Source organism: Stegodyphus dumicola, chromosome 1 (assembly GCF_044657685.1).
Source record: "Stegodyphus dumicola isolate Sdum_Otavi_A_Nest chromosome 1, ASM4465768v1".
Taxonomy (NCBI): Eukaryota; Metazoa; Arthropoda; class Arachnida; order Araneae; family Eresidae; genus Stegodyphus; species Stegodyphus dumicola.
In genome coordinates this window covers 287,396,826-287,422,848 of record NC_140768.1, presented here as the reverse complement: position 1 = coordinate 287,422,848, position 26,023 = coordinate 287,396,826, and the positions used below count along the sequence as shown (strand labels likewise).

Below are 26,023 nucleotides of genomic sequence, written 5' to 3'. Positions count from 1 at the left end.
TAAAAGGCTCTATTGGAAGTTATAAAATACCTTAAGTAAATGAAGATGTAATTACTACTTCTACAGTTAAAAATAGTATGAGAAAAATAAAGTGATTTCTGCACCAGTGATTAATTTAATTGGCAGTTCACTACAAAATATAAGCGTAAAGCTAATACAAATTTCTTGAAAAAATTTAAAAAAAAAATTGCTCAACTAGGGAAGCATTTTCTGATTACAGTAGTTTATCATGTGAAGATCGAATATTTATGTTTTTGTCTTCGGACCTTAACAAAGTGCCCAGTACAATTCATTATCATTCGTTGTTCTTAACACAGTTCTACAAAGCAGAATTCTATCAATTCATGTTTTGTAATCAATGATTTTTGATCTGTTAACACATTTTATCAAAGTTTGTAAAACCAATCATTGTTTTGTCTTTGAATTCTATATATCATGTGACTTATGGCAAGATAGAAAATTGGAAAAAAGATGAAAATTTGGTAATAGGGGGCTGCAACTAACAAAGTAGTGGAAGAACTTTCAGAGGAAAACAAAAATAAGTTTTATTTCCGTGTTAGAAGCTACTCCTACCGAATATGTGATTTTATACTACATAAATTTCCAATCAACGATGGAATGATTTTATATGCTAAAGCTGCATATGTGTCTGCTCTAGCAAATACATCTTTTTCTGATATAAGATATTTTTTAATAAATTTTCAATTTTACTTCATTTAGTCATGAAAGGTGATAATGATATTGATGTTGCAATTGATAAACTGCAGTCGCAATTTTGCAGTTAAACTATTAGAAAATTTGGATAAAGGTATAAAAACCACTTAGGATTGACACTCAGTGGAATTTAATTAAAACTGAAAGGTGTTGATGGAATGTGAACTGTCTAGAATAATACTGGCCATCATGATAATTCCCTACAATAATGCAGCATGTGAGATGATTTTCAGTGTTGTTGCGAAAACAAGGACTAAATTTAGATTAATATTAGTAATGACACATTAGAAAAACTTTTATTAGCAAAAGCAGGCATATGTGACAATTGCTATGAGCAAAATTATGAAGTTTTCTTATTAATGAAACAACATCTGCCATTGTTCATAGCATTTATAGGAAAACTGATTGAAGTATTATTTCCTTCTTAAAAGACACAAACAATAATTTTTTTTTTTTTTTTTTTTACATGTATTTTTTGTACTATTTGCATTTAAGAATTAGTAACTGAACTTTCAGACATTAATTAGTAACTATTTAAAGTTAATTCATTATTAAAAATAAATTTTTATTATTTAAAAAATTTTTTTGTCATTGAGAAAAGTCTTCCGGTTTTTGAGTTTTGTAGGTTGGCAAGTATGTATATAAGTATTTTTCAAGTTTTGGAAAGAGGGGAGTGATGATCTATGAGGGCAATCCCAAAAAAAAGGTCTCCTATATTTTTAGATATACAAAGAACCGTTTATTTTCTATAATTGCTACATCACTTTAAAGATTGAAGAATGCTTTATTTTTCAACATAATCGCCATTTCGGTCGATGCATTTTTGTAGACGCTGTGGCAGTTTTACAATGCCATGTCATACCAGCTTGCCGCCATGCCCTTCAGGAAGTGTTGAGGAGCTTCAGGAGCATCCAGATGATCCTCTGATCTTTACGCATTTTACGAACTCAACAATCGCGAAACTTAACGAATACGAACTCAACAATCGCCCTCAACTTTCGCGATTGTCTCGTCGGCAATTGACGGCCTCCCGCACCTTTCTTCGTCATGAATTTCAGTACAACTGGCTGTAAACTCTCTACACCACTTGCGAACGTTTTTGACATCCAAGCACGACTGTCCATACACTTCCGTCAATAGGTGGTGAATTTCAACCGGTTTAACGCCTTTTGCGTTCAAAATCGAATAACTGCGTGCACTTCGCTCTTGGCGGTAACGTTTATCGGGAGCTCCATTTCGAATGGCTGCCAAGCCAAGACTGAGCATCCGAGCGAAGCGCCTGCGTGCTTATGTGGTAGCGGAGAAGGCACCACTCACAACAGTGTTGCCAACAACTGTATTAAAACTTTCTCTACGTCCCCCAAAAATAGGAGACCTTTTTTTTTTGGGATTGTCCTCGTAGCAGTGGTGAAAAAGGTGCATGGAGCAAAACAAGTTGAGAACACTGCTCTAGAATATCTAGGGCAATAAAAAAAATTTTTTTTTGTGTTAGAAATTTGAAGCTAATGTAGCACATAATCAACAATATTTAGACATGACATTTTTTAGATTATTTTTCATTCCTGTTTACATAGCCAAGACACAGTAACATAAAAAATGATGCTATTCATATTAATTTGAGTGAATGTTTTTGACTTTATCATCCGCTTAATGAATTAAATATCTTTGTGAATGGTTTTCGGAAAAGGAACTGATATCTGCTTAGTTGAGAACACTGCTCTAGAACAATGCTCTTAGTGCAAAGCAATTATTTTTTGCAAAGGCTAAATATGAAAATTTGGCTAACCACTTTATTCTGTAGATGTCTTTGTTATTGATACATTCACTGGTTTCTCTCCACGAATGAGCATTATCTTGCATAAGCAAAAGGAAAGCTAAGTGTATTTCTGAAAAGTGTTATGCAGGGCTCTAAAGCTTCTTAATAATGTTATTTGTCATTACCTTCTGTGAAAATTTAAAGAGGTATACATATTTAATTTAACATGCTTTCTCATACCAAAATGCCTTCCTGAATAAAAGGTGTAGTAAGTAGATGCTGTTTTGTACCTGTTTTTAACCCCAAGTTTGTGAACCAGTCTTGCTTGACCAGGTGCAACAAGTGCCCTATAATTTTGGAGGCACCAGGTGGCAGAAAGCTTATCCCAACCCTGCATATGAGACCAACATATGCAGAATTTTTAGGGGTGGTGAAATTTGTCAAATTTAGGGAGTCATTGGATTGCAGAATCTAGGAATTGCAGTAATTGCACTGGTGGCAGAATCTAGGAATCATGGTAATTGCACCAGGTGGTGAAAAGCCTAGCATCGACACGGTACAAGACATGCCTGTTTTGTGAATGTAATTTCACTGTGGAATAAGAAGCTTAAAAATTTTAATTTATCTTACGCTTGTTGTGTCAAGCTTCTCATGTTGACTAAAACTGAAAGTTCTCTCAAAAAACTGATAGTAAGAAAAATTACTGATTATATACTTGGTATTTAGATTATATTCAGAACTTTTATTTTGCCTGTATTTTTAAAAGGCTATTTTTAAAGTAAATAATGGTTAATATAAGTAATGAAATAGGAAGCAGGAATGTAATTTTTAAAATTTATATTACGAGGATTAAAAATGTTATATATGTATATATTTTCTTCAGGAAAAATTTTCCGTTAAATTGTAAAATTATGTGATAAATATATTTGATTAATGATTTCTTAGTATTCATGGTTTCCCTTTTTTTTTTTTAGGTTGCAACTATCACATCTGATTTTATGAAACTTCCTCCATTGTGCTTTGAATGTCAATTGTTACATGCACCTGCTGGCAGCAGTCTAGATAATAATACTACATTTCAAAATCTTATTGATGAAGCTGAAGAAATTACTGCTAAAATAGAAGTATCCTGTAAGAATGTATATGTTGTTACATTGTTATATGATAAAGATTCAGAAGAAGTTAATATAAACAATGTTCTTTTTGGTTCAAGTGGTGATGCACCTGAGGCTGTATCAAAGGGTGAGTAATGTAAACTTATTTTTCATCTCATGCATTTGCTGTCATATAAATTTAATGGGATAATTATCTAAATGGTGGTAGCTAATGGTGCACTGATGTTTATTTTGCCATTTTGCACAATGCACTAATATCAGGATCGATAACTTTGTATTTGTGATTAACTTGCAGGTGTTCATATCTTGCAGTTACCGATTTAGCCACTTGAGCTACTGAAAATTGTAAGAAAGAAAATTCTTGAATTATTATTAATTCAATACTTTTCATAAAAGCCAAATCAATTGCAAACTTTTTTTTTCTTAGTTTGGTAAGAAAAAATGTGTTCATACACAGATATCGTTTGTTGGATCACACATTGCTTTTGTTGCTTCCAGTTTATTTATTTATGGTGTCTGGAGTTAACATCTGGTTGTAATAATTACATAAAAGATGTACATGCTGATTTTTTGTTATCTTGTCCTAAAGATTAAAATCGATAGATGCGACAAAATTTAGTAAGTTGATTTATTTTTCTCCCCCCCCCAAAAAAAAAAAAAAAAACCTATAGGCTGTGTTCTCTCACAGTGGTCTTTTGGTGGATTTTGTGTAATTGCAGCATGTTTCCATGCTTCTGTTCTTGATCATTCTGTTTCGTCTAGTGTTGTGCTGAAGTCGAGGGGGGGGGAATAAACAAGATGGACTAGTATAGTGCTGAAAATAAGTGGTGTGGTTTTAATTGAAAAGTATGGTTCATTCTTCTGTCTTATTCACAGCGATGTCATTGCACAACTGTTCATGACTTGATATAAACTGGCTACCTCAGGTTTTGAAGTTTCTTTCTGAGATTTAATAGTCAAGAACCCATGAATAATTTTTGTTATTAAAATGTAATATTTTATTTAATCATGAAACTATGTATCAGTATCTTGTGGAAATTAATAGTTAGGAATTAAGAACTGCTAATCTATATCCTCCATATTTAACCTCTTTTAATTTTAAGCCATATATAAATGTATACTGCATTATGTGTGTTACAGCATAGTATAAAAATTTTAAAAAAATATCAGTGTTCGCATAAATTACTGTGATTTTTGTCACTGAAACAATTCTTTTATTATTTTTAATAAATCAGGTTTATGATTGCTACTTGTCATAATTCATTTGTGAATTAGCAGCTGCCTTTTATGTACATTTTTGTACAGTCATGCATTTTTATGCACTTTATTAACTTCTAGATTTCAGCTTCTTTTCTTTAAAAATAACTTCTGTTTCTTATCATTTTTTAGTTCATTGAATTCATCAAATAGCATTGTAAAATCATATTCCAATTCAGATAAATATATGTATGTTTTAATAATTATTGTTCTGTACTGGAGAGAATCTGTAGGCTCTGGTAGATATTATGATCAGTGACATAGCTGGAGAGGGGCAAGGGGGAACTTTTGGGTCTCGCCACAGCATCCAAGGGGCATTTTCTTTCTCATCTGCATTGCGTTTTGGCAGACTGGAAGGGATGCAAAATCTTATGTTGTCTTCTTGTGCTGAAAACTGAAGGTATGCCTCTGGTTGTGGTGCATACCCTGATAGCGATTATGGCAGGCTCTTAAGAAAATCAACTTGATGAGCAGTTACTTTATTCGAAAATAATGCATATTTGCATAAAATTAAAAAAGTGCTATTCTAACAAATACTAAATAAATAAAATTGATGACCAAAAGTCCCACAACTATATATATATTTCACTGCAAAAGAAATCTGGTAGTGAGAACTTTTTTTGTGAAAATATTTTTTTTACTTGTTAATTATTTTGATTTGTGAATTCTGTAAAAAAGAGCTGGTGCTGAGTTAACCACACGAGATTTTACTCTTTTTTTTTTTTTTTTTCCAAGAGAGCCTGCCTGATGATAATCATGTCTTATTAATTTGTATTGGCAGCATTTTTCATAAGAATTAACAATTTGTAATATTTCTTAAATCTTGAAATTTGCTCCTAAATTCCTAGATAAAGAGTTAGAAAACTATAACATTATTTCAAATTATTTACCTGTTATATCCATAAGGTAGCTAAATAATTTGAAATTATCTTATAATTTTCTGAAGATAATTGAATACTCTTTTATTTAACTTTTATTTTGGTTGGAAAGTTATTCAGTGTTTGCATTTCAATTTCCTCATAATCAATGCTAATAAATATCTAGGTTTTCTTCAAAAGCAAATACAGTAGACTTCTGATTATCCGAGCTTGCCGCACCAATATTTTTTTTACAAGCGCAAAGCAAAGAAAATAAAAATGTTCACAAACTGAGTGAAGCGTTAAGTTTGCTAACATCGGGCTTATTTATAGCAAAAATATCCCAGGCCTTCTCGGAACCTTCCCCTCTGATGAGTCAGCGATTTCATACTCACCCTTGCAGTGTCCTCTCCACCGCCCTCTCTCGTCTTAATCTTACCGACATGTCCACTTCCTCCCACTCACCAGACATGTCCACTTCCTCCCACTCACCATTGTTAGTTTAAGCCTGATAGTGTTTGAGAACTGGTCGGAGTTAATTTCTTATCATTTATTTTGTTCAGTGCTTGTGGTTTTTGGTTTTGTGTTTTTCGTTACCGATTTAAAATGTCAGGAAAACGAAAGAAGATTGTGTTGATGATTGTGCAAAAACTAGAATTAATTACCTAGTTGCAAACGTCGCTACAAGGCAGCAGATCGAATTGGTTACGGAATCGTGGAAACAACAGTGCATGACATTCTAAAGCAAAATGACAAACTGGTGAACTTTGCATCAATGTCGGACAGTGCTTCCCCAATGAAAATGCAAAAAACTATGAAGGGTTCTACCTTTGATTAGCTAGACATGGCATTGACAGAGTGGTTAGCTCATGTTTGAAAAGAGGGTATGCCTGTAAATGGTCCTATCAATGCGGCGAAGGCAAAAAAACCTTTTTTGAGTTGTTAGGTCTGAAAGGAAATTTTGATACGTCTTCTGGCTGGTTGACTCGTTTTAAGCAGTGACATGGAATTCGAGAAATTGGACTTCATGGGGAAAAACTTAGTGGTGACCAACAAGCAGCCGACGATTTCCACCATGAATTTGAAGAATTTGTTTTAAAAGAAGAGCTATCTTTTGAACAAATTTACAATGCCGATGAACCAGGACTTTTGTGGAAATGTCTTCCCACTCGCACTTTAGCATTTGAAAGTGAAAGTAAAGCGGCGGGTCATAAAAGCAGCAAGGAAAGGATCACTAGCATGTCTTGCAGTAATGCTACCGGTGGACATAAACTTAGACTTGTTGTCATTGGAAAGTAAAAAAAATCTGTGTACATCACATGACTTCCTTGTACAGAATATTAAATTATACACATTTTTTCTTGCATTTCATTTAAACTTATTGGGTTGAATTAAATCTACTTCGCCAACAGCGCATAAACCACAATAGAATAAATGCATTTTTTAAAAATCACTTAGTATTTGTTTACCATAGCGACACTCTGGCACTAGATTCACTTAACAGTATTGATAATTATATAACAGTTAACTTAGTTTCTGTTATATAATTATTATATAACGGAAACTAAGTTAACTGAATGGAAACTAAGTTAACTGTTATATAATCCAATAATTATATAACAGTTAACTTATATATTTCGTTCATATTATAACTCATAATGCACAAAATTTATATCATTTAAAGAATAGAATTATCTAATCGTTGCCACATGTTCTATTCAAATACTGTAATAAAGGTAGAATGATGTATAAAAGAAATTAAGCAAACAAAACAAAAAAGAAACAGTTTTTCACAGACGATTGAGTATTTCTCATTTAATTAATTCAGTTCTCACTTCGCGAGAAGGCAAAAATACATAAAAACTCAAAATATCTGTATTAAAAATTACGAAGTAAATCTTAAACACTTATTTCCTCGAAAAAATTCCAGAAAAAATTAAGCATGATTTAATTGGCAATAATAAATGAATGCGTTATCTTTGTTGTTGCGAAGCTAAGTTTCTCTAGATTGGCAACAAATCCACTAGTCTCCTGTTTCAAATGTAAACATCAATGGCCGCCATTAAAAAAAGGCTTAGCGGCACTTAGACAACTTTAAAATTGTTGATAATTCTAAAAATATTGCATACAGATTTACTAAAGGCATAAAAACATCAACCGCAAGATAAAAACAACATAATACAATCATTTTTAAAGCAAAAAATGTACAATTTACAAACATATAAGAGTAAAGAAACTGAGATCACTGAGCCGGGTAACAGAGTGGATATATATATAAATATATTTATATACGTTTGGTGCGGCCGATTCCAACTAAAATACGAGGTACACATCTACATGTTATAGCAGTCCTATATACAAAATTTCAACGTCCTGAGGATACTCGTTTTTGAGTTATGTGAGATACGTACGTACGCATGTACGTACATACGTTCGTACAGACGCCACAAAAAGTTCTCTTCAGAATTAATTTTAAAGCAGTTTTATAATTTTTTTGAAGGAAAAGAGTATTTTATTCTGTCCTTACGTACAGATATCACACAAAAACATCGTTAAATTGCATTCAATAGCGTCAAAATGGATGTTTTCGTTGAAATATGCTGCCTGAAACTTTTCGCGATTACAATACTTCCTTTTTACTTCATACAAGGAAGTAAAAACCGAGATCTTTCAAAGGCAGAAGGATAGAATGAGATCTTTGTTTCCAAAAAAAGCAAAATATAAAAATAATGAACTGAAGCTGAAGTATGTTTTAATTTTAGATGCATGTCTAAAAGTGATTAGCTAAATGTTAAAATTTTAGTTAATGATGTTTATCTGTAAGATACCATTAATTATTTTAAATTGCATTTTTCTGAAATAATTATTTTTTGTTTAAATATTACAATGAAACCTTTTGCAACCCTATGATGACTACATTTGGGTAATGACAAGTACTTTCAGGAATGTAGTTTAAATAACAGTATTGAATATTACTGATGATAAGGATAACTTACACAGGTCTGTGCAGCAACCTCTATTTCTCTCACAGATCAGAATTGCCAGAAATTTTTGGTGGCCATCTTCAAAAATTTCATTGCACAGTGCAAAATCTGAAATCCTGTTGTCTAATAGTTGGGCCTCCAAACCACCATCTAAATAAATAAATAAATAAATAAATAAAAATTAAAAATTAAATTTTAAATTATGCCCAAAGGGGCGTTTCTTTAACATTTTGTCTTTTACCTTTATTTATTAAATATCACGTTCTTCGCACTTAAACCATAAAATTCAGTTCAACAGCAATATCACAAAATAGTTTTAAAATGAGCATATCTTTAGAATTTCCGATATAGAAACTCGTGCACTGGAGATAAAAATGTTTTTTTCTGTACAACGTTGCCATTGTTTGCTATGAAATCATTAAGTTTGTTAATCAAAAATTCGTTAAAATTTTACAAAATATGAAATCGACAATAAAACAAATTTCAAATTTGGGTTTCCATGTGCCCATATTCATAGGAGGATTACGTCATTCAAAATTCGATGGCTCTATGTACCATTGTTTTATCACAATGCAAGAAATATACATACATTTATGCAGATTTTTCATTATTTAATTTCTTCAAATATAATGCAGGACTAACATTTGGTGGCAACAGTTTGAAAAGTGAAATAGTTAACCAATGCAAAATTGCAAAACGAAAATAGTCCTTCATGGACAAAAAGCCCCTTTGGACAAAAAAAAAAAAAAAAAAAAAAAAAAAAAAACTTATAGTGTGTAGGAATGGGGGGCGGAGCTTACAGTATTTAGGAATGGAGGATATAATTCTTAACAAAATAAAGCAGGTGTGTTGTATATGCAGTTTTTCTCTTAACTAACTGAGATTCCTGCATGTCATTTTCAAATAACTTGCTGCCTAGGGTATCACATAGTGGCCAATGACAGTACATTGATTGACATGAGTGTACTTTCTTCTCTAAGTGGTTGCGGAGGGTTAGGATTTTTCTATCTGACCTAAACAATAAATGGAACTCCAATGTTGCCGTATCTGCACATGTTATCTTACTAGATTTGAACTAATCTAAAATAGGGAAATTTCCAATATGCAGTATCTTTCCAATTGCTGAAGTTCCAATGATTCTGCATTTTGAAATTTTTATTATAGTAAATTATCAAAGAGGTTTCATTACACTAGGGTATCAATCCTTTCTTGGTTGGTTTTTACTATACTAGGAAATCGATACTTTCTTCGCTGTCCCCCTTTTTCTGAGAAATAGTTTTTAACGTGATTTTTTATTTTTTATTTATATATTTATTTATTAGATCTTATTTATTTTATTTATTAATTTTTTTTGCAAATTTAAATATAAATAACACATTATTTTAAGTTAAGGTTTTATTATATCGATCAGTTATCTTATTATTTTGGCTTTTCTATAAGTTCTATTTTCATTAGCTTAGATTATAAAAGCAATTTAGTTTAAAGTTTAAATAAGCATCTAGTTGCAAAGTTTTTATCAGAGAGTGTTTGGCAACATGTACTTAACTGTAAGTTTTTTACTGTTGCAAATTAGTTTGCTAGCAATGCTTTTACCTGCGATAATTTCCTTGTGAGCGATTAATCAGAAGGAGCCAAGGTTTAGTCTTGACTTAACCTTGGCTCTGAGGTTTAGTCCAAGGCTAACTGTGTATTCGACAGTTGATTTAACTTCAATGCATGTTAAAAAACTGTTATCTACCTCAAGTTAGCAGAGTTTGTTTCTGGTATCCAGTAATCTTCTACGATTATTCAGAAATTTGTACTTTTAAAATTGATTAGTTCAAACATATTTAATTGACTGTCTTAAATTTATTAACTAGTTTTCCTTAGAATTTAGCAATAAATATGTATGTTGTCTTTTATGATTATATTCTTCATTTGAAGAAGTCTATTAGAATATGCATTTATTCTCAACTGTTTAATGCTTTAAAACTTATTTCCGTATTTCATTTGTCTAAAAATACTTCTGATGGGACATTTTATCCTAAATCTCATTTACATTTGGATAAATTAATTGTATAAATAATACTTTATGACCAATTTTTGGTGTTGCGCACACATATATGTATATATATATGCACACACACACACACACATAATAACTGTCGTTATCAGTGAATTTGAAATGTAAATGTAAAATATAAAAAATACGATGGCTTTGCTCTATGCAAACAGGCAGCCTCTAATTAACTTTCCACAATTTCAAGATTTTCCCCCAGACCAGTACTTTCGAGAACATTCTGGCATGTTATGTAACAGCTAGTATAAATACAGATTTCGTGTCATTTTTCATCAGACCGCTTCCTACTATCGCTGCTACAAGACTGTGCGTTGCCCTGTCTAGCTTTCTTCTCTTTGTTAGAATAGTTATGACATCAAAAGCCTAGATTTCATCTTATTTAGTTTAAAACACTATTTGATATGTAAATAGGAGAATTTCATCTAAAAGAAAATGATCTGCCATTTAAATTGAATAAAGATGTGCAATTAAAAGCAAATTCCTTCTGTGTCATCATTTTGCTGTATTCCACTCAGCCAAACAATGCCCGCACTCTGATGCCAAGCTTCATCATTTCTGTGCCTATCCGCAAAATCATCATATGTGTATATATTTGTAAATGTTTTACTTAAATAATGAAAGATGGAAACAACACTTATGATTTCTTCTTACCAAAATTGTATTTTTTAGTACCTGTGAGCAAATGGTACACATTTAAAATTTTTTTTCTTCTATTTTTAGATGCATGTTTTTTATCACCTGATGTACCTCTTGGATTGCAGGATGGATATATAACTGTCGTGAACTCGCCACAAGATTTCTATATCCAGCTTTATAGCTGTGAGGATAGTTTAGCAGACCTTTCTACTAAATTGTCTGATGTTTGTGAAGCAATGACAGATGATAAAACCTCAGTTCAGAACCCATATATTGGTTTAGCATGTTGTGCTAAATTTTCTGAAGATAATAACTGGTATAGAGCTGAAATTCTTAATTTAACAGGTAAATTGGTTTTATTTTATATGTTTAAAAACATGCAGTATGTACTGCATGCTTTACAAGTGTTAATGTTAAAAATATGTTACAATATAATGTTATAATTGAAAACATGTTATAGTCTTATGTTATTAAAAATGTTACAATATTCTGTTAATGCTATAATAATATTTCTACCCTTTTGTATGGTACTAATATTCATTGCTTTTGGGCTGCATACACTTCTTATGTATAAAGATGTCTTATTTTATAAAAATTGATTAAATTAGCGTATGTTGCATTAAAATGAAATTATATTAAGACTGTTTTAATTTATGAAACTTTAATTATGTACAAAAATGGAAAAAAATATAAATTATCAAAAAAAAAAAAAAGTGTGTACATTATCCTTTTATTTTACACGGAATTTCATATATAACTAATGGTGCAGTAAAATACTAGGATCAATTGGATAAATTTTTATTTTACTTTATTGTTGAAACTCCATTAAAGTAATTGAATGTTAGTTACGATCCCTTTCATTTTCTTTTTTTTTTATTTTAATTATTATTATTTAAGGTTTGTAATTTTTAGTCTCACCTCCCCCCCTTTTTTTTTGAAGTTAAATTCCGTTAGCAATCTATGCTCAGTATTGTATCTCATATTATTCAGGTAGCAAGATAAATGAACAATGTGGACATAGTAACACAACTGTTATACAGATGAATTCTGATCATCATAAGTGGTGATTATACAAGATAATCTTGCACATAATTGATTCTCACGGAAATCTAAAATGTGCTGTTTGTGAAAATTTTAATTTTTTTGGGGGGTACCTACATTGTTACTATTACAAAATATTCTTTGGCATCAGCTTCATGATACTTCTGTTCTTAAGAAATCTTGTTAATGGTTTGACAATAATCTTCAAATAAAAACTGTGAAATTTTCTCAACTGTTGCTATTTCTATTCGTGTATGAAAGACCGGCCTTCATCAGCTGATAATAATTTCTGTTAAAATCATTAAGCCCTTCATACATTTGTGTTCTAACCCTTTCTTTAATAATTTCTGTTCTGGTTTTTCGTAAGAAGAGGAAAATTTTGCATATTATACCCATTTCAAGTCAGTAATTAAAAAATAAATAAAATAAACAGATTGTAATGTAGTAATAATTAATAAACTTAAAAAAATTGTATGCAGTATAGTGTCACAAAATGTTTGTTCTCGTTATTGTAGGCCTCCAGCATCACAGAGCAGATCATCCAAAATTATGAGTCATTTTTAGTCTAAATACTAAAACAGAAACCTCTAAAAGCTATAAAATGTTTTTTCATTAATAACCAACTCATGTAGTAACCAGATCCTGTAATTCCCATGGCACTTAACTTAAAATTAAATGTTTATCCCTTGTGTAGTAATGTTTTGCAAATACTAATGGAATTAAGTGTTAATTGGTATTGATTTTTAGCAGCATTACAGAAAGATGGGTGATAACTCTTTAAAAAGGGCATTTCACATATATTTTCACAGAATTTTATCTGCCTTAAATTTTTAACAAATGCTGTATGCATAATAAAGTAAGAAATAAATAAATATTAAAAAATAAATTAATATAATGTGCAATAATAAACTTTATGAAATGTCTACAAGTATATTGAGCGATTTTAATCTTTTCCCTCCCATGCTTTTTCATATTGAATTGTTAACAAACATTGCACAAAATGATGTTAATATTAATACTTATAATAATGAAAAAAGCACTCTTAATAAGCATGCAAATGCCTTCATTTTTGAATTAATGCACGTTCAGAAACCTATGTGATTCTCTTCAGTAGAGGTACTTGTGAAATTTACAACTTCATCACGAAGAAAAGCTAAGAACATTATTTGTTTGTCAACTATTTTTTCATACCAGTAGAACTTGCAAAACTTAACTAACTTATTGCTCTTAAACTTTTATTATATTTATGTGACTAAGTTATTTTTTTTTAATCATTCTCATTACTAGTTTCATTTTCTAAACTGACAAAGATAATCATGAAAATTAGTGGAGATTCAGTCAAAGTTGTGGCAGTTGTTCCTGCAGAACTTTGAAGAATTAACACCTCTATATTTAATAAACAATTGGTATTCAAACATTTGGTAGCTTTGTTTTGTGCTTCATAAAAAGCTCTTATCATCTTGTTTTGTTAGGCCCTTCTATTTTATGACAATAGGAGGTACTGCTCCTACTTTAAAATATCTCCTTTTTAGTGCTATTTCAATAACTAAGCTATTACCAAAATGTAGATCGTGTATGTTATTTATTATTAATCACTAAAATGAGTAATTTTTGTTTTATGTTTTCCCTGAATATGATGGAAAATTTTTTGATGATACTAGGCATTAAAATGCAATCCATGTCATTAGATTCATTCTTGAATATCTGTGAATTTAGTATATTTAGTTATGGAGCTTCTTATAGTTAACTTATTAAAGCATAATGACTAGTTTATTAACTGGAATTTTGGTTCTGTAAGAACTGTCATAAAGAGCCGTCTGAAATGAATTGTTAATTCTGTGTATGGACTAGATGAAGTATCATTAAAAGTTGAATATGTTGAAATGAGAGCGATATAATTATTTTGCACATAAGATCAATTGAAGCAAACTTAGAAATCATGAAATATGTATTAAAACTGTTCATAATGAACATGCAAATAAAATAATGCTGGTAAATGAAATAGACTTTTGTGTTACTGAATGCATTGACTATGAAAGTTGATAACCAGCTATCTTTACAGCATGAAATGATGATAAAATAAAAGTTACTTTTTTTTATTATTTATTTACAGAATCTATCCACTCAAGCATTCAAACTGTTTTTATAAAATTTTCAATTTTATTGGGAGAAACTTTGCTGCTATTAGTATTTAAGCAAATACTTCTTGTAGCCATTTTTTTTTAATGCATGATAGTTCTTGTTAAAAACAGTAATACCTCATTGTTTTATTTTTGGAAAATATTATGGCAGAATGCATTTTGTAAACACTACTATACATTTCAGGAATATCAAACTTTTCTTATTTATTGAATTGTGTATGAACTTATATTTCGTTTTTGAACATTTGGTGGCTATTATGTCATGTTAGTTAATGCATAGACATATAATAAAAATGCAAAATTTAGCTAATATTAATTTTTTTATTTTATTTTAGATACTACATCTAGTGTTCTTTTTGTTGATTATGGAAATGTAGATGATGTTCCTAAGACTTCATTAAAAATTCTTACTGAGGATTATCTTCAAATTCCACCATATGCAATTAAATGCAAATTAAATGGCATTGTCCCTGTTGCTGAGCAATGGTCAGAGGAGGCCATTACAACTTTTCAGGATATGGTTCTTGATTCTCCACTTGCAATAACCTTCATTTCTAAGGATATACCAGCTATTGTAAATGTTGCCAAAGATGACAAAGATGTTGCTCAGTATCTTGTCGATATGGAATTAGCTAATGTTGACACCTGCACTGAAGCAGAAGAAGCTTATGCTGAGGATCACTTAACTTCTCCATTGGAGGAACAGTTTTCTCTCTCTAATGACCAGAGTTATCCTAACCGTAAGCTTAGCTCATCAAAACTCTTAGTTAAAATTTCTTATGTTGATACTTACAATAAATTTTATGTCATACCCTTGGAATTAAGTACTGAACTGGATACAATAACTAAAACTCTTGAACTTCTTTATCGGCCGGATGCTGATAAGCCACCAGTACCTATTGAACCTGAAGACATTAAGGGAAACATGCCTTGTGTTGCAAAGTGTGGAGAGGGAACATGGTGTAGGGCTATAATAACAGAAGTAGATGGAGATAATATATATGTTACTCTAGTTGATCATGGAAATCCAGAGCTGTTATGTATAAAAAATCTCAGAGCTATTAATCCAGAACTTGTTGAAATACCTCCTGTAGCTGTAGAATGCAGTTTATTTGGGGTCCAAGCTATAGAAGGAAATGAAAAAAAAATAACAACTAAACTAGATGAATATTTTTTAGAGGAAACGGAGCTAATGATGGAAATTTGTGAATCTAAGCCTTATAAAGTTAAACTGAACTGTAATGGTGATTTTGCTGAAATGTTGATTGCAGAAGGTTTGGCCAAATTTGATATCTCTGCAAAAACTGAGCAGGTCACAGATAATTTCGTAAGTGGTTCAAGTATAATAGCTGATGAAGAGCCCCCTAAAGTGAAGAATATCATGACTACCTATTCTGTCACTGGATTAGATGAAATGTTGGGGAATGTTAAATATGCTGAAATTGTGAATGATTTAATTATTTTGCATGTAGTACCAGTTGATGCAGACTTAAAGTTAGAAGTCATGCAGGAAAGGTTACAAACTGTTTATAACGAATCTGGAAACAAAGTAATACAGGTGAAGGAAATGGACTTTTGTGTTGCTAAATACACTGAAGATGAAAGTTGGTATCGAGCCAAAGTTATAGCATGCTGTGATGACAAAGTAAAAGTTCAGTTTATAGATTACGGAAACTGTGACACTGTAGACACGGAAAATATTTGTGAACTTTTGCCTGAATTTGTTGAGGCATGCCAATTTTCAATCAAGTTCTGTCTTTCTGGTTTTAAGATGTTTGAAAACAAAAGTGAGGAACTTCAGAATAAATTAGATGAATATGTATATAATGAACCACTGCTTTTGAAGTTATGTAAATATAAGCATGGTGTGCCTGGAATATGTACTGCAAAGGTTCTTTTCGGAGATACTGACCTCGCAGAACTGCTTGTTAATGAAGAGCTTTTATTTCAGCAATATGTTTTAAATTCTGAGCTTGACAAAAGTTTTGAAGCAACAATGGAGCATAATAAAGGTGGTATATTGTATGTGCTCCCTGTAAAATTGAAAGAAGATCGTGTTAATTTTCAGACTGAACTAGAAAAATATTGTAATAAATGTGAAATGGTTACCAGTTTTAATAAATGGCATTTGTATGCTGCCAAATACAATGAACACTGGTTTCGTTCAATTGTCCTGAGTTGCTCATCTGATGAAGCTGATGTCAAATTTGTTGATTTTGGCCAGGAGGCTAGGGTAAAAATCTCTGATTTAGTATCATTACCTGATGAAATGAGTCATCAACCTGTATTTTTGCAGCCATGTGTTGTGAAAGAAATAAAAGGTGTCTTAGATGATAGTTATGAAAAAATATTGGACAAGATTCCATCTGATACTGCAGTTTTTTGTGAATTGCTGGAAACTCGATCATATCCACTTGCTGTAAAATTATCATTTATTGATCCTGAATTTTCATTGCTAACTGACAGTGCTGATGAAGCATCAAAAACATACTGTGATTCTGTAGAAAAGGAAGATGCTGAGAATGCCATAAAATCAGAATCTGACAATGAATCCCAACCACAGTTAAATGATAATGATGAATCTTCATTAATTCATGATTTGAATTCAAATACTCAGGGTCCAAAAATTAACGAAGAATTGGAACCTCCAAATAATAAGTATTCTGATAAGTCTGATGATTTGGGATTTGATGATTCTGTTATAAATTCTCAAAATTTGCAACCCATCTTAAATGACCTAAGTACGAAAGAAGTTGAAGTTTCAAATGAAGAAACCAAACTAGAGAAACAATTTACTGATTTTGCTAAAGGTGATGATTTCGATAATTTTGTGAATAGAGATGAATATATATTAGGTGATGAGCACCATGATAATTTTTCAGAAAATGAACCTTTTTCAAATGATAAGGAGGTGAACCAAAAAATAGATGATGAAAATTCAGATGAATTCAAATTACCTGCTGAGCAGTTTGAATCAGTTCCAGAGTTAGATGAATATGAAGGTATCAAAAGGAAAGATGAAATCTTGCCATCACTTAACGCCAAGGATTCTGGTTATAATTTAGAAAATAGCAATGAAATGATTGAAGATAATCATGATGTATTATATGGTAATGATATTCCTGAATATAAAGAAAGTATAAATGCTAGCAGAGAACCCATGCAGCTTATGAACACTACAGTAAATGATATTTCTAATGTTGAGACTAGTTTTGCTAATAAAGTTCCTAAACCTTCTGATTGTGAAACATTTGTTGAAGGATCAACAGATAATCGCCACTTATCAGGATCTGTTAAGGTTATTGTGTCTAGTATAGCAATATCTGATGACGGTTCCATTATCTTAGCTGTGATACCTATGCAATTTCAAGAGCAGCTGTCTAATTTTAACAGCGACCTAAATTTAGCTTATTCTTCCAAAGATTTATCTTCTAGTTATAATCCAGAATCAAAATTTTGTGCTGTGTTTACAGATGAAAACGAATGGCGGAGAGCTCAGGTAATTCATGAAGAAGAAAAATTGACAGTTTCATTCATTGATTATGGAGTCATAGACAGTGTTGACATCAGCACAGCTCAAGATTTAGATCCAAAGTTTACTAGCATTCCACCATTTGCTGTGTGGTGTACTCTTGCTGCTATTTCATGTTCTTCTGATAAAAGTATTACAACAAAAGAATACCTGGAAAATACTGTAAAAAGTAAAGAAGCAGTAATTACAATAATTGAGGATAATGAACCTTATCAAGTTAGCTTATATGTTGATGGTTTGGACATTGTAAATGAATTATTTTTAAATGATATGGTGGGTTGTAAATTTGGTACAGCTAACATTGAACCAGGTCATTACAGTGCAAAGATGTCACATTTAACTACTGAACTCAAACATTTAGAATTATTTGTAAATCTGATCCCACAATGGGAGTGTTTTGAGAGACTTCAATCTAGCATGCAAAATGCATATAGTGTAAAAAATGAGAAAACGCAAGTAAGAAAATTGCAGGCATATGCTGTATGGCATAATGGCAAATGGTCTAGATGTACGATTTTATCTTGTGATGATGAAATTATTCTTAATTTGATAGACTCTGGAGAAAAAATTTCTTACTCTTCAACTTTATGCCCTCTTTTGCCAGAACACTGTTTGCATCCTCCTTATGCAATTCCTTGTGAAATTCCTTCATTCCTATGCACAGGCCAGAAAGATACAGCAGATATGTTGAATGATATCTTTAGTAGTGGATTTCTTGTTTATGTTGAAAGAGATGTTCATACAAACAGTTTGGTCTCTAGGTTAGAAGATACTACTATATTAATTAGACTCAAAAGCATGCAAGAAATACTTTCATGTCCTGACCTAAAAGAATCTACATCTGATCAAGATTTTGATCAAGGTGAAACTGCCCAAGAAACAATAAATGTTTCTCATAGCGATACATCTGAACAAGATTTTGATCAAAGTGAACCTGCACAAGAAACAATAAATGTTTCCCACAACGACACATTTGAACAAGAATTTGATCAAAGTGAAACTGCCCAAGAAACAATAAATGTTTCTCATAGCGACACATCTGAACAAGATTTTGACCAAAGTGAACCTGCCCAAGAAACAATAAATGTTTCTTATAATGACTCATATTTAAAGTCTGATGAAATGCAAGAGCAAAAAGAAGAATGTCCCCAGAATGAAACAGAACCTTTTACTGAAAAGATAGAAAATCCACAAGCTGATGACAAGATAACACAGAAAGAGGAGTTAAGATCTGAATTACCTCATGTTGTCTCTGATTCATTTCGTTCTGAACAAGAGGAAAATAAGGAAGTGGCATCAAATGATTGCTTAGAAAAAGATGGATCTGAAAAAGATGACATCAATGAATGTGATGTGAGAGAAACTTCACAGGCTATTGCCGATTCATTAGATTTTGAGAAGAGAGAAGAAAAAGAACTGAGAGTAAAAGAGGCATTAGAAGACAATTTAAAAAATGAAGTTGTGTCAGAAAATGCACACATTGATTCTGAATTACGTGCATGTGATGCAGAACAGGAAAGTATTTCAAAATGTGAACAGTTTCATGAGAGTTTTAGAAAGACTGAATTACTAGAAACAACACATTCATCTTCATCTAACAAACCAGAAAAAGAAGAAATAATAGGTTATTTAAAAGAATCATTTTCCACTCAGCCATTGCAAGAGTGCAGTGAAAGAATAGACTAAATATCATTTCGTGTGGATTTTATCATTTGCTTTGCAGATTAAAAATTGCTATTTGTTGAAAATGTGTTATTCTTAATTCATTTTATGACTCATCTTACATCAGAGTTCTTCATTTTCTTTTATTGATCAGAAATGAAAATGAATAGTCATAAAACTCAAGTAATTTCTAAAGAAACTTATGTGCAAATGTTATTCATATTAAAATTACTCTGTTATCTCATATGCTCATGTTTCAACTGTATACTAGAAGACATTTTGATATTTGTATTACTTTTTTTCCTGCTAAGTTACTGTTTGATATTTTCCTGTTCAAATAAATATAAATTTCTATATACTGACTGAATTCATTAAAATGATAACTCATAAAATGAATCATAATATTTTTTCATAAAACTAGTTATTTAAGCTGTTATCACACATGAAAATACTTGGGAAGAACAAATCTTTTGAGCAGTTTGCACTTTGTTACATGACATAAAATAGTTAAACACTGGGGACTATTAGGTTTACCATATAAAACAAAGCAGGTTTTCGATAATAGCAGTAGTAGTACAGTTTTAATGCTGATTAGCTGAAAGATGTATGGTGCAGTTATTAGGGGAAGGAAGAAAAAAATTACCTTATTAGTAAGTCCGATAGGAAAAGCTTCAAAACTCATGGGAAAACTATGAAACCACTCATGCAGCTAGCCTGTTCTCTGGGAATCTAGGTCAAACTTATGTGCTATCTTTTTAGAATTTACATAAAAAATACAGCATGTCCCTTAATAATGCGAATATTTGAACACAGGCATCTTGAACTGTAATAATTATATCTGCCATAAGCTCTGTATAATGTGTAACTAAAAATATATGTACTATGCTAAAGTAGGTTTTCTAATTTTTGAATCTCGTATCCAATTACCACTACAAAGATTGCCTTGCCTTTCTCACAGAAGTCTCTGACATCACACAAGATCACCCTCTGATTACATTTTATGCTATCTGAAATGCTGAATTACTTTCATGATGTTACAATGAAGCCTTGACTGGTGAAATATATATCCACAACATCATTTGTGATCTGCAAAATAATATAACTTTTAACTCCAAAAAATATACTTGAGCACAGTACAGTATAAATGGAGAAGAAACCTTCAGCTGCTAGTTCTTTTTTTGACGTGTCTCTCTCCTGGTAGCTCACCAAATCTCCCAGTTTTTAATTTTTAGCCTTTACCAAGTTATTAGTTTAAGGAAACTTAAATTGTGCAAATTTAATTTCTCCTCATCTAATGATCATCAGAATAATTTTTCGTATTAAATTTTATTTAATCTGAATTATTTTAATCTACTGTAGACATATATAGAACTTAATATGACGATTCAACCAAATAATGTGTAAATATATGTATTTAATTTTGTTTTACATCAATGTGTGCTACATTACTAGTATGCTAATTATGAATTTTATTTTCATCTTGTTTAAAAGTACTTTGACACATTAAAGCTTTTCTTCTCTACTTATTTCCTCAGTAAAATGTAAGAAAATTACAGAATGATATAGCACAGAAAGCATAACATTTAAAATATGTAATTAAATATTAGTATATCAAGTATCAGAATCATAGTTAAATAAATTTAATCATGCATCATAAAGCAAATATAAATCAATTTTGAGTTGCCTTCTGGTTTTCATATTTCAGGGTTGGTAGCTATAAAATCCTCATATTCGTGCAATTTAACCATAAAAAGTGTGCTATGATTATTATCTCTATAATGCAAAGTAATTCTGTTAACATGGACTTTGCAATGCAAAGAAGGTGGAGGCAAAAATAACAGAAAAGTATATATCACTGCATTAAATACGTAGTTACCCTCATATTCCCCCCTCCTAGTATAATTTTCCATTTAGCATTTAGCAAGGTTCTGAATATTTTTTCAAGTAACCACGTAATTTTTTTCTTCCTGAAGGCATTCAAAAAGCAAGTTTTACCAGGTTTTTAAATGAATTCATCCATGTAGTGGTGGTTTTCATCTTACTAATTGATTTGGTCATGGATTGTGTATTTATGAGCTCTGATTGATGATGCAATAACAACAAAGAGTTCAGGAAAACAGCAATATCTCATGCTGTTGATGATTCTTAAGATACTTTCACATGGGGCGACAGATTGAACATTGATGATGTCAACGACCTGCAAGATGTAGCAGACTCAGCAGTATTTAATGATTTGAGGCTTGAGGAATAGCTGTGGACAACAATAAGAATGGCAATCAGGATCCAGGAAAGTAGAAATGAAGATATTTTATTAGATATTAAAACATTAATATTTCTGTGTATTCTTATTCAAATGTAAGTTTCTTTTAAATAAATATTATTGTGATAGTTGCTGGTAGTTTAACCAGGAATTTCTTTATACTTTTCATTTGTTATATTCTCACTGTAACTGCATCCTTCAAAAATTACATTATTTGCATATTATTCCCGTTTTGATTTTCAGATGATAAAATTAGTAAAGGGAGGAATGCACAGGTAAATATGGTATATATATATATTTATTAACACTAACCTTGATATACATGCCTTAAATGTGGATAATTTTAAGGATTCTTAAGATACTTTGATTGAAAGTGATGAGCTAAAATTAGTAAAGGGAAGAATGCATAGATAAATAATGTATATATATAGATATAGATATTTATTATCACTAACCTTGATATACATGCCTTAAATGTGGATAATTTTAAGGATCCGTTATTTTCCAGTGACAACTTGCAGAAATTTTTGAAAAATATAAAAGTTCAAATAAAAATTTTGATTGAAGCTATTGGTAAAATTCATTTTTATATATTTGGACCTGTGTAAGAATAAATTAATATATATGTATAGGAAATTGGTCGAAGACGAAATTGATTAAAATTTGAAAGACTTCGCTTTCCATTTTTATGTCCTTCAATGCAAGCATATTGCTTGCAACCAATTTTGTCCCACTTATGTTTACACAGTTAAATATTTTGTTAATATTGGAAAGCCCAAATTTTAACTATGAGTGTTGTGTTTCCCATTTGCTCAAATAAATACAAAAATGTTTGTATTTTTCCTTGGATTGTTATTTTCTTAAATGAGGGTAGGCCATTGAAGAAGGAATATGTTCTTCTCTTCTCAGTTTTATTGTCACTACCCTTCATGAAAGTGGATAGCGGAAGCTTACTTGAAATACCTGTAGGATTTTATGGTAATTAAGCAGTTATTATGATGTGAATCTTCTTTCTGTAGTCGTTGCGTAGTCCTCACCAGAATGCAAATTAGTTATGTATTTAAGCAGAGTGAATTATTTAGAGCTCCGGAAAGTCTCCTCCAAATATTCCAGCTTTAACTATCTTGCTAGCCAATGCGTAAAATGTCATGTTAATTTCTTTTATAAATTGAGCGAGCTTAAGAAGACTTGTTTATGTATTGCCTCAGACTATGTCGCTTGAAATTCACATGTATATTACATGTAAATATACATGTATAAATTTTTACATGCATGACTTTGTTACTTTCCTTCTTATTTTAAATAACACTGCCTAGCCAGGTATATTGATGCTGAGTACCTTAGCAAAGGGCATGGAAAATGATGTTTTAAACAGTATTGCAGAGATAATTTTAAGCATAAATTGTTTGGTGTAGACACCAGATGACTTCCTTGCATGGCCTACATTATACACACATTTTTCCTGCATGTCATTAAACTTATTTCCTTGAATTATTCTATCTTATTAACTGATCCCTCAAGAAAAGTTGTAAATGATACCAAAAATGAGAAATTTTGAAATTAAATATCCCGGTCAATTTTCTGTCATATGGAAATCAAACTTCTTGCATTTTTATTTTTCCATAATGAGTAAAAAACTTTCCCAAATATAAGTATAGGGGCTGGGAGACCGTATTAACTTTAACCGCAGAACTTTAAAGTTTGTATATGATTTTGTTATTTATATTTATTGCAAGTTTTGAAATTAAATATCGCGGTCAGTTTTTATCTTATGAGAATTTCGCACTTTGTATTTTTATTACTTTCTTGTAAGAAGTAAAGGAATTATTGTAATTGCGGCCATTTTTTTTGCATGACGTCTGTACGTACGGACTAAATAAAGGACTCTTTATTCCAAAACAGATTGTGAAATTTTTTTGGTCACGTCTGTACGTATATATGCATCTTATATAATTTAAAAATGATTAACCGCAGAACTTTAAAGTTTGTATATGAGACTGCTATAACATTTAGTTGTGCACCTTCCTTTTTTATTATGGTTGGCCGCACCAAAAGTATATATCCACCCACTCCTTACCTAGCCTTTATTTTCGCAATCCTTGGTTGTATTCCTATACTTCCAATTACAGAAGTATTTTACATGATGAAAATATTCATGTTTTAGCAATGTCAAATAAAAAAAAAAAAAAAAAAAAGGCAAATAGTGAAATCTAACTTTTAATATGGTCTCCCGGTTCATATGCTTATATTTGGGAAAGATTTTTACTCGTTATGAAAAATTAAAAATACAAGAAGTTTGATTTCTGTACGATTAGAATAATTTGAAGAAAATGTTTAAATTGAGTGTAGCAAAAAATGTGTATAATTTAATAAATCATACAAGGAAGACGTGTCTACGTGTGATTTGTTTTCATAACTAATACAGTCAAAAGTCTTTAATCCGGACTTGTCGGGACTTCGGCGATTCCGGATTATAGATCATCAGTTTTAAATCTGGTAAAATGGCATGCAGAAATTATAAAATTAAAAATATGAAACCATAATTTATGAAATAAAGAGCAATTATGATCTAAAGGGTATCAAAATTTACAAAAAGAAAAAGCTTAATATTTATTTGTTTACTTTATTAAACATTTCTTCTAACGTGCGCATGCGTAAAGCATACATTACGCATAGTCGAAATTAGAAAATTGCAACCAGAAAACTATTTGATGTGTATTTGTGATATTTATAATGACGAGGATTTTGATTTAAATCATATCAAAGACGGAGTACATTGAGATGAAATACTACATTTAGTAAGGAATTATAAGCCGAATAAAATAAAAACATCTGCTCTGAAGATAAGGATATTGCTGACAGATCAACTTCCAGTTCACGTTCCCCTCCCCCTTCGCAGAGCAGCGTGAAATTGATAAACTGATTTCGGAATGGTTAGAGAAACAAAGGATATGTCTCTACCCATTTTTTGCAGCAATTCCACTTTTTGTTTGATGGACATCGAAACATGTTTTCGCTTTGTAGATCCTTTGGCAGCTCCAGAATAGGAAATTCTTTTTGACATAATCGAAAGTTCAAGCTTACTTTTATAAAATTGCTCTAACAGTCTGCAAAAAATAATAAGCCGGATCCAATTAGAAGATTAAGGAACAACGCAATCTGCAACGTTAACTGAAATAGATAATTTTAGCTTAGCTTATACCGACCGTTATACATTAAACGCGCATGCGTAAACGTATTATGCGCATGCGTTTACGCAATCGCAGAAAGTTTGTAGCTTTGAGGTCCGGATTAAAGACTTTTGACTGTATAAAACTCTTCCAAATATATGATCTTGCAGACTGCATGAAAAATTAGATTTCATTATTTGTCCAAAATTCATTTTTCCTTTTTTAGTCCAAAAGGGCATTAGTTCAGGAGGGCTATTGGTCTCGAGAGTGCATTTTGCGTTGAATAAATGACTGTATCACTTTTTAAATTATCACCAAATATTATCATCCTGTATTATATTTAAAGAAATTAAATAACTAAGAATCTACATGAATGTATGCTTTTCGCATTAGGCGTATCAAATTTTGAATAACATAGTCCTCCACCTGGAAGCCTGAATCTGGAATTTCAAATTTGTTTTATTATTTATATCATATGTTTTAAACTTTAACGAATTTTTTATTGAGAATTTCAACGATTTCAAAGTGAGCATTGGCAACACACTGTGCGGAATAAAATATTTTTATCTCCTGCGTGTGAGATTGTCTCGGAAATTCTCAAGATATGTTGCTTTTAAATATTTTTACCCCAAATGCTCTCAAAGCGTGTATACATGTTTAAATGAAAAAAAAGTGCCCTTTTGAGCATAATATAAAATCTGAAAGATTTCAGATTTTTTTAAAAAATTTTACATTGCCAAAACATGAATATTTTTTTCACTTAAATTACTTTTGTAATTGGAAGTATATGACTATGACCAACGATAGGAAAATAAATGCTAGGTAAGAGGAGTGGGAAT

General features: G+C 31.1%; 1 protein-coding gene across 1 annotated transcript in view; it reads left to right on the top strand.

Annotated features, from left to right (window-relative positions):
- Positions 1-20,108, top strand: part of LOC118182512 (tudor domain-containing protein 15-like) — a 69,372-nt gene extending 49,264 nt beyond the window's left edge. The window contains exons 3-5 of the mRNA XM_035351865.2: positions 3,445-3,712; positions 11,463-11,723; positions 14,896-20,108. Coding sequence (XP_035207756.2) covers positions 3,445-3,712; positions 11,463-11,723; positions 14,896-19,778 — 5,412 coding nt within the window. The 3' untranslated portion in view covers positions 19,779-20,108. The remainder of the gene's footprint in view (positions 1-3,444; positions 3,713-11,462; positions 11,724-14,895) is intronic.
- The last annotated feature ends 5,915 nt before the right edge of the window (positions 20,109-26,023 follow it).